This window comes from Acipenser ruthenus, chromosome 51 (assembly GCF_902713425.1).
Source record: "Acipenser ruthenus chromosome 51, fAciRut3.2 maternal haplotype, whole genome shotgun sequence".
Classification (NCBI taxonomy): domain Eukaryota; kingdom Metazoa; phylum Chordata; class Actinopteri; order Acipenseriformes; family Acipenseridae; genus Acipenser; species Acipenser ruthenus.
In genome coordinates, this window is record NC_081239.1 from 6,745,496 (window position 1) to 6,756,139 (window position 10,644).

Consider the following 10,644-nt stretch of genomic DNA (forward strand, 5'->3'; position numbering starts at 1 on the left):
TTATATATAGTTCGCAGGACATCAGCACCCCTGTCATAGACATGAGGAGGACTTGCATGGACACAGTTAGTGATGAACCTAATGATCCTTGTGAACCTGGTCAGACAAACCAGCATAAGAGAGAAAAGAACCTCAACGGGCACAAGCCTGGAGTTCAATGGCCAAGAGCTTGTGAGAAGACTGCATGGGACACAGTAAACACTGATCTCTGCGTTGCATTGGAAAGATTAAGTGGAATAGTAGAAAAGAAGCTGGATAAATTTCGGGACATCATCTACGCATATGGAAGCGAGAGGTTTGGAGTTGAAAAAAGGAAGGAAAAAGTACAAACTATTCCTGGAAAGTCTAGACGGCAGCAGTGATTGAACGCTTAGTTAGAGAAAGGAGACAGCTGAGGAAGCAATGGAGAAGAGCAGAACAAAGTCAGAAGGAGGGACTCGATCTCTTACAAAGGGTCATAAAAGATAAGCTTGCAACATTGCGCAGAGCTGAGCGCCTACGGAAACGCTACAAAAAGAAGGAGCGTGCGAGAGCTAACTTTTATAAAGACCCATTCAAATTTGTAAAGAAGTTATTCACCAGTGAGAAGAATGGCACACTAAAAGCATCTAAGTTTGAGCTGGAGATATTCGGAGGAAACTCATACAGATTCAAAAAGGCAGGAGCCTATGTCAATTCCTTCAGACATCCCACCTATCAATCCACCAGAATACCAAATGGAGGACTGTGCATCTAAGTGGAAAGAAGTAGAGCAAGCTGTGAAAAAAGCAAGGGCCTGGTAGAGTTAACAGTGCCATGGGAGGATGCTGTAGATGAGGCGTATGAGAGGAAGAAACTGCGGTATGCTCAACTAGCCACTGAAGCGGAACAGCGAGGATGGAGAGTCCGGGTTTACCCAGTGGAAGTGGGTTGTCGAGGATTTGTGGTACACTCTACAACCTGGTTTCTCAGAGACGTCGGATTCAGTGGCCAAGAGTTGCGTCGCACAGTGAAGAACTTATCTGAAGCAGCAGAGAGGAGCAGCAACTGGCTGTAGTTGAGATGGAAAGATTCTGGCTGGGGATCTCAAGCACAATAGAAAGAAAGAAACGCTGATGTACAGGTAAGTAAGCTGGGCTGAGTTGAGTGGGGGACGGAGGGGGGTGATTCTGGGACGCCAGCATCACCGTCGAGCCCTCTTGAGGTGTCGTGGGCTAGTCGACGAAACACTGAGGATGGAAGGTGCCCACTTGAAAACCCCAGAGATGTACCCTACTTAGCTCAGTCCAGACGGTTGTCATGCTGATGCGCTGGGGAGGCCGCACTGTGGTTGATCCCCGGAGCCAGCATCGCAGCCGTTGTGTGTGCTGATGCGCCAGGGAGGCAAAATAAGCTGATCCCTGGAGCCAGCATTACACTTCAGCCATTAACACCAGACAGAAGGATATCTACATCATCATATGGAAGGAAACGTAAATGGATGGAGACACAGATGGATCACATTAGTTTACTGTAAAGCTACGTCTTAGTTGGTGCTTATCTTGGCGAGAGCCGAGTTCAAATCAGCATGAAGTTTTAACATCTACTCTCGTGTAATGGAAATCATTATATATAGTACACAGACATGCCTTTTAAACCCAGGATAATTCTGGTCGCTCTTCTTTGCACTCTTTCTAGAGCAGCAATATCCTTTTTGTAACGAGGTGACCAGAACTGAACACAATATTCTAGGTGAGGTCTTACTAATGCATTGTAGAGTTTTAACATTACTTCCCTTGATTTAAATTCAACACTTCTCACAATATATCTGAGCATCTTGTTGGCCTTTTTTTATAGCTTCCCCACATTGTCTAGATGAAGACATTTCTGAGTCAACATAAACTCCTAGGTCTTTTTCATAGTTCCCTTCTTCAATTTCACTATCTCCCATATGATATTTATAATGCACATTTTTATTGCCCGCATGCAATACTTTACACTTTTCTCTATTAAATTTCATTTGCCATGTGTCTGCCCAATTTTGAATGCTGTCTAGATCATTTTGAATGACCTTTGCTGCTTCAACAGTGTTTGCCACTCCTCCTATTTTTGTGTTGTCTGCAAATTTAACGAGCTTTGCTTACTATATCAGAGTCTAAATCATTAATGTAGATTAGGAATAGCAGAGGACCTAATACTGATCCCTGTGGTACACCTCACATCAGTCATATGCAGGATATTATGAATGACTGGGACTGACAAGTGATCTACATGAGGCCAGACTGCTCTCTCTCACACTTGTAGACACAGTACAGAAGTGGACCAGGAAACATTTTGAGAAACTGTGTGCTGCCTTAACAGGGAAATGCTCCAAGTACAGCAATCCCTGCACAGCCCTGCACACAGCCTGTCTCAGACAATGTAAGAAGGATGAGGACCCGGTGATCCATGCACAGCCCTGCACACAGCCTGTCTCAGACAATGCAAGAAGGATGAGGACCCAAGAGACTTCTACAAGGAGCTGAAACTCCTTTACTATGCAGGTGAAGCACATCCAGGCAATGTAGACAAGAGCTTCAAGCTGCTGTTCAAACGTAACCTGTCTGCAGAGGTCAGAGTTGCCATGAGCACAGTGGTAAATGCCCACCATCCTGGAAGCTGCGGAGAGTATGTTGAAATATACAGATACCCAGGCCCAATACCAGCAGCACTCAGCTACTAGGAGATGAAGCAGAGCCTGACTTTCCTGGATCTGAAAGAAATGAACTGCCACAGAACTCCCAGAGAAGATTTCAACCTTCACACAGCAAACCCCAGCCCAGAGGGGAAGGTAAATCTGACAGCCCTACACCTCACCAGAGGGGGGAAACACAGTGTTATAGATCCATCCATCTATCACTAACAAAATGTAGGTATCTTTTGGAACTGCCTCTGAAACACACCAAACACATCTAATAAGCGTATGTTTTTGTATCCTTTCAAGGGCAACTTGGATTCAGGGTTTTGACTGAAAATATTTGCAAGCTGAAATAGTTTATGAGATATTAGCAGCTGTAGGAGTGGGTGGATTTGCAAACTCATACAAGCTCCCCTCACAGGGATGCTTAATAATTATAAGAACTGAAATAAATGAATAATCAATTGCAATATAGCAATAATTATGTCTTTACCTTTGTAGCACATGAAGGCTTTCTGAAGGTGGCAGGGTAAATCAGTCCACTTTCCGTCTGAATTGACTGAAGCACAGAAGTCGTCTGTCCTCCAGTTGGAGTAGATGACATCATCGCTGTTAGACCACTGCCAGTTCTGTGTGTCATCATGATACAGCCCGATCCAGGAACCCCAGAGAGAAGCTCCTGCAATATTTAAGAGCTGCTCTGCTTCTTCCTGGCTGCGCACAGTGGCCAGGTCTGTGTGCTTCTCTCTACAGTAGCTCTGAGCTCCAGACCAGCTCTTCACAGTTTCCACAAACACGTGTTTTCTGATCTGGTTGTACGCAGGCACACAAAACCCTGATAAAGAAAAAACAACATGATTAACATGCTGATAGCTAGTGGAGTGAAAGATTAATAGACTGAGACAGGTTAGCATCCTATACCAGCTCATTCTCAGAAATGTTCTGTCCCTGCTGAGGAACTGAAGACATTTAAAAAAAAAAAATAGATTTTTATTTGTATTTAAATAAATTTTAGAAATATATTTTCATATATTTTAACATCAATGGAGATTTATTCATTTTTAAATATATTGCAATATGTTCCATCAAATACATGAAGATATTTTGAAATCTATTCTGATTGATGTAAGGTATTACCCTGTGTGGCGCTGTAGCCTCTCAGATGGTATTTGCAGGCACAGACACAGAAAGCTGCACGGTTAAATGCACTAATGAGCCTTTTAATTAAACAAATGAACACCACAAAATGATACAAAAACTAACAACACCACACTGGTCAAAATAAAAGGCACAAGGGCTGACAGCGGTGCGAGGTATTCCGGCAGCGTAATGATGCTAGAGGCAATGCTAACAGCTGTGCGGGGTGCTGCAGCAGAGGAAATGATGCTAGAGGCAATGCTAACAGCTGTGCGGGGTGCTGCGGCAGAGGAAATGATGCTAGTGGCAATGCTAACAGCTGTGCGGGGTGCTGCAGCAGAGGAAATGATGCTAGTGGCAACGCTAACAGCTGTGCGGGGCGCTGCGGCAGAGGAAATGATGCTAGAGGCAATGCTAACAGCTGTGCGGGGCGCTGCAGCAGAGGAAATGATGCTAGTGGCAACGCTAACAGCTGTGCGGGGTGCTGCGGCAGAGGAAATGATGCTAGAGGCAACGCTAACAGCTGTGCGGGGCGCTGCGGCAGAGGAAATGATGCTAGTGGCAACACTAACAGCTGTGCGGGGTGCTGCGGCAGAGGAAATGATGCTAGAGGCAACGCTAACAGCTGTGCGGGGCACTGCGGCAGAGGAAATGATGCTAGAGGCAATGCTAACAGCTGTGCGGGGCGCTGCGGCAGAGGAAATGATGCTAGTGGCAATGCTAACAGCTGTGCGGGGCGCTGCGGCAGAGGAAATGATGCTAGTGGCAACGCTAACAGCTGTGCGGGGCGCTGCGGCAGAGGAAATGATGCTAGAGGCAATGCTAACAGCTGTGCGGGGCGCTGCAGCAGAGGAAATGATGCTAGTGGCAACGCTAACAGCTGTGCGGGGCGCTGCGGCAGAGGAAATGATGCTAGAGGCAATGCTAACAGCTGTGCGGGGCGCTGCAGCAGAGGAAATGATGCTAGTGGCAACGCTAACAGCTGTGCGGGGCGCTGCGGCAGAGGAAATGATGCTAGAGGCAATGCTAACAGCTGTGCGGGGCGCTGCAGCAGAGGAAATGATGCTAGTGGCAACGCTAACAGCTGTGCGGGGCGCTGCGGCAGAGGAAATGATGCTAGAGGCAACGCTAACAGCTGTGCGGGGCGCTGCGGCAGAGGAAATGATGCTAGTGGCAACGCTAACAGCTGTGCGGGGCGCTGCGGCAGAGGAAATGATGCTAGTGGCAATGCTAACAGCTGTGCGGGGCGCTGCGGCAGAGTAAATGAAGCACACATAACATACATTAAGAACTACTATTGTTAGAGTATTCAAAACTGTTCAGTCATGAATTGCAACCGTATCTGAGAACTGAACTAAGAATATAAATACAAGCCGATCATTTTAAAAAAAGAGACGGAAATGTACGTCTTTTTAAATGAAGCAGTTGCTTTAAGGGTATTAACATTGAATTAAATCCGAAACCATTTATATTGATCCCAATTCAAATCATCAGACATTATGTCAATTCGTACAGATAAACATTAAAAACTGATACATAAACAGATGCCGCTTATTAGCAACTCTGATAAAGACAACTTTTGGTTTTGGTTATTAAAACCTTTACAGGAACCAATCCTATCCCATGGTTTTTCGCTTAAAAACTTTCAGATAATTAAAACTTTTTGATGGCTACCAAGCAGCATCTACTGTATATAAATCAAAAGCTGAATTCAGGAGTTGTAAAATTTACAAAGGATCATGCCGCGGAAGATTGAAAAGGGAGATAATACAATTTTTTTTTTTACTGTGTTGCTACAATTAAATGAGGAACACCCCCGAGGCATTAGTACTACGCGTAGTAGTGATAATAATAATAATAATAATAATAATAATAATAATAATAATAATAATAATAATAATAATAATATCTACCCGCTACCAAACCAAACCACGCCCCAGTCTTGACTGCTCATGAATATTCATGACAGTAGCAATTTCTGACAGCACTTCGGCTACAAAGAGCTCTCGTCAGGCCAGGTGAAAACATCGATTGTAGAAAGAATAACACGTATGTGTTAAGGAGGTGTGTCTCTAAATAAATCTAGGTTAATCTCGTTTAAAAATGGAATCGTTTTAAAAAAGAGAAGCCTTGGAATAGGAAATGAAGCAGATTTTACATTATATAGATAGGGGAAAAGTCGCTACCGGCACTCTTTGGATTCTCATGATGCACCGCTCAGGCACGGAAGGAAGTTCCAATGTTAAACCAGCGGAGGTGACCATCTTGTGTATATAGAAGATCTGTGCCCTTACTAATTACCACCCGTGAATACCTATTCTATTCAGCCGTGTCTGAAGCCTAATTAATCACTTAATCATGTATTCAGTTGTCGGCTCCAGCCACATTTCCACGTGATCTGACAGGGAGAAATGTAACCCCCTCCCTCCCTGCCAACCCAATATACCCCCTACACACACGCACGCACACGCACACACACGCACACGCACACACCCACCCTGTGACAGACAGACTGAACACAGAGGACTGGGAACCTCTCCAGATACATGGAAAATAATGTGTAACATACAGGGAGGGAGTGTGGGAAATATCAAAGCAAATAGTGAGAAAAACAGAGATAAAGGAAACCCACCTGCCAGCAGAAGGATGAGGAACCCCCTCTTCTCCATCACAGCAGACTCTGCATTAGAAAGAGAAAACTTTCTATTAATCACCTTCATAAGGGAAGCTTCAAATATAAAAAAACACAGCAAAACAAAATAAAAAACACAACACTCAATCACATTGGAACCGCAATAGAAACGTTTATTTCACCTCAATAGAAATGTTTATTTTTATTTATTGAGGAATTACATTGCATATGTGTTCCATGTTCCAAGACTGCTGTTTACAAAATAAACACCACAGTATATTTGATAGCTCTGTGATACCACAGTGCTGAAGAGAAATAATATCATTAGAACTGAATATTTTCATGTGTTCAGGTCAGTGTTCGGTATTGAAGAGTTTGATGCATGCCCGTGCTTAAACACATAACAATTCCTCATCTGCATTGCTTTCTTTAGGTTCATGATGTATTGGTGCTTTCACAGTAATGTCTTAATTAACAATTACAGTAGAACCTGCAATATCCGATTTAATTGAAATGAACAAGGCGGCAAAAACAAAACACTGTACATGGACAGGACGGGAAAACATGCTGTATTACATAACAACGGATCCGCTTCTAACAGATGTGACAGCGGTCGTCATGGAAACGAGTTCAGAGCCCCAACACTGTCGATTTAAACATCATGAATGTGGACAGGTATATCGCAACTGTATCTGTACTGTACCGGTACTGGAAAGTGAGTTAGGACAGAAAGTGGTTTCGTACGGGTATATTCTATACCGAAACAAACTGTACCGATACAAGTGTGAACAGCGCTTAAAAACACTGTTGCGCCTGCTGATCTGATTGAGATCAGTCGATTGAATGGGACGTTATCAAGTAAAAATCATCCCATAGGAATGGGCCAGTAGGTACCTACTAGCCTCCTAACCCCTTAATCTACCCCCTACCCCTAAACCTAATGTCTACAACTAACCTAATCTCAACCCCTAACCCTAACTGTGTTACTATTAAAGTAATTTTTACTATTATTTCAGCACCGACTGTACCTGAGGCTGGAGAGGTGGGGACAGCAATGACTGTACCTGAGACTGAAGAGGTGGGGACAGCAACGACTGTACCTGAGACTGGAGAGGTGGGGACAGCAACGACTGTACCTGAGACTGGAGAGGAGGGGACAGCAACGACTGTACCTGAGGCTGGAGAAGAGGGGACAGCAACGACTGTACCTGAGACTGGAGAGGTGGGGACAGCAACGACTGTACCTGAGACTGGAGAGGTGGGGACAGCAACGACTGTACCTGAGACTGGAGAGGTGGGGACAGTAATGACTGTACCTGAGGATGGAGAGGTGGGGACAGTAATGACTGTACCTGAGACTGGAGAGGTGGGGACAGTAATGACTGTACCTGAGGATGGAGAGGTGGGGACAGTAATGACTGTACCTGAGACTGGAGAGGTGGGGACAGCAATGACTGTACCTGAGACTGGAGAGGTGGGGACAGTAATGACTGTACCTGAGGATGGAGAGGTGGGGACAGTAATGACTGTACCTGAGACTGGAGAGGTGGGGACAGTAATGACTGTACCTGAGGATGGAGAGGTGGGGACAGTAATGACTGTACCTGAGACTGGAGAGGTGGGGACAGCAATGACTGTACCTGAGACTGGAGAGGTGGGGACAGTAATGACTGTACCTGAGGCTGGAGAGGTGGGGACAGCAAATGACTGTACCTGAGACTGGAGAGGAGGGGACAGCAACGACTGTACCTGAGACTGGAGACGTGGGGACACATTTGAACAGCAGTGCTGAGGGCAGTTATTCTTCATGTTGTATGGCTCTGTCCACTCTCTCTAGAAAGATCATGTAAGAATCCTGCAGGTTTTTAGGCAGCCTGATGCATTGTGTGCATGGCTATCATTACATTGAAACCATTGCTCATCTTTTCACACCCAGGGAACACAGTGACCATGGCTGATGGTTTTCCCATTGTGGGAATTACAACCCTGTCATGCTTGAAATTGGCAAGTGCTGTATTAATTGCAATATCATATCATTTTAATAAACAATATGGGGGATAATGAATTCCGTGTTTGAATTTTAAAATGGCTCTATATAAATCTGGTGATACTGAGCAGTATGTTTATTTTCTAACTCAGCACAAGTGACATTCATTTTTAGTATGAATAAACGTATAAAATGCATTCATGTCTTTACAAAATCATTCTCATTTCAGAATATTCTTTTAAAAACTGTAAACAGGATCATGTTATAATTCATGTCTTCTTGTCAACCGACATGTCGTTATTGTTAAACTTCCTGCATCCCTCTGAATGAAATCTGTACAGTAACAGTGTCGTTGCTTGCAATTGCTGTACTAGATACATGCTAGAGGCTGCGTCCCCACCAGTTTAATTTAATCTTAATTGTATAATAAGTAACACTACACACAGGGTCACTTTCATTGTATTATTTAAAAGCACAGAGAAGTTAACAGGTTTAATACCCACAGCAGCATAGATTTATTTGTGGAATGGAACGGTCTCGTTGAACTCCCGACCGTACCATAACAACAAAAGAGAGAGGGGGGGAAATGAAAATCGTATTTCCTGAATTAACACATTATTATTAGTTTCCCCAGTGGTGAAGGCACAAACAAATAAAACAAAAATATTATCACCTGTGTGCTGAACTATATATTTCATGTCTCCCTATTCAGTGCAATGGAACGGTCGCAATTTACTCTGCCTAGCAACGACGTCAGGCAGCAGTGACGTCAGACTGCTATCTTTGGGGTTCAGTTTCTGTAAAACTAGGACCCCCCCACAAAATATATTAATTATTGCGCATGCACACCCCCGGGATTATGTGTATGCCGAGCGGGGTTCTTTAATTTGCTTAGAGATACAGGTGTATAAAAATGCATCTTAATAATTTAAAAGAAAGAAACTCTTTATCTCAAAAAGTTTTCAACCAAGTGCTACCCCGTTCTCAGGGTTTGTTGAGCCTGCCAGTCCGACCACACATAAACATGTTCATGCATATCGGTGGGATGTTACCTCCCTTTTGAGCTGGTTGTAAAATCGACTTTAAACAGGACCTTCATTCAGACCTTAAAGATGCCTGTGCGACCGCGCAGACACAACATTAAACAGCTCTACAACCATCTCCACTCTTAACGAACAGTACTTAATCACAAAAATGTTTATGAAAAAATCTACATACTTCAATAAGAAACTGGGATACGATGATAAAGTAAATACAAGAAACTAAGGTTTACTCTACAGTTTTATATATGCATTTGTTAAAAATGTACGCACTGGCATAATAACTTAAATAACAGTTATTCACATTTTGGGTTAGTGTAGGCTCACAGTTTAGATACTACAGTGATCCGGCGTGAATCCGCACGTCACATATCCTCCACGATCAAGCTCTTCAGCAACGTTAGATTATTATTGAACAGAGAAGATTAGTTCAGAGATTATAGATCCCACCACAGTTTTCATACACTGTGTTGTATGTGTTCCATGCTCTGCCATTGCTGGTAGTGTCACGTGTTCAGTGTGTTGATATGTAAATAAATCCTGCTCGCCTGCGGGGGGCGTATCAACTTCAACCTCCGTCTCGATCTCCTGCCTGTCACTCAGCAGTGAATGCACGCACCCACACGGCAGACGGCTACTCTGTCACAAACATTAATATCTTTCTAAACAAGGTATTTAGAGGAGCTCCATAATAAAAGCTGAATCTCAAAACAAGAATTGTGTGAATATAGTAATTGTTACAGCTGTGTGTAATGGTATTTAAAACAGGATTCATTCATTCACTTTTTGCATATCCGCCCTTACTCTGGTCCCACCACAGTCAGATATGAGACAGATTACTGTACTTTGCAATTATTTCTGTTCAGTGGAGTTATATACTTACAATATGACATACTGCAGTAAGAATCAATGTGTAATATGCATCATTTGGAATTTATTATTATTATTATTATTATTATTATTATTATTATTATTATTATTATTATTATTATTATTATTATTATCCCCTTCTTGTTTGAAAAGAAACAAACTGCAGTTACATCACTGACCACTTGGTGTCTGTCTCTCTGTGAATCCAAATAATTTTCTTTACTGAAATTATTCAACAGTTTAGATAACATTCCTAAAACTATGTATCAGGACACTTTTCTTGCACTAATTAAACAAATTATATTGTAGCAAAAACACATATAAAATGTATAACCACGTGTGT

At 43.1% G+C, this 10,644-nt stretch overlaps 1 protein-coding gene across 1 annotated transcript in view; it reads right to left on the minus strand.

The window, feature by feature from the left end:
• Nucleotides 1-6,002, minus strand: part of LOC131722726 (macrophage mannose receptor 1-like) — an 11,044-nt gene extending 5,042 nt beyond the window's left edge. The window contains exons 1-2 of the mRNA XM_059015734.1: nucleotides 5,959-6,002; nucleotides 3,129-3,470 (exon numbers count right to left, since the gene is read on the minus strand). Of these exons, the coding sequence (XP_058871717.1) occupies nucleotides 3,129-3,141 (13 nt within the window). The 5' untranslated portion in view covers nucleotides 3,142-3,470; nucleotides 5,959-6,002. The remainder of the gene's footprint in view (nucleotides 1-3,128; nucleotides 3,471-5,958) is intronic.
• Nucleotides 6,003-10,644: the final 4,642 nt, after the last annotated feature.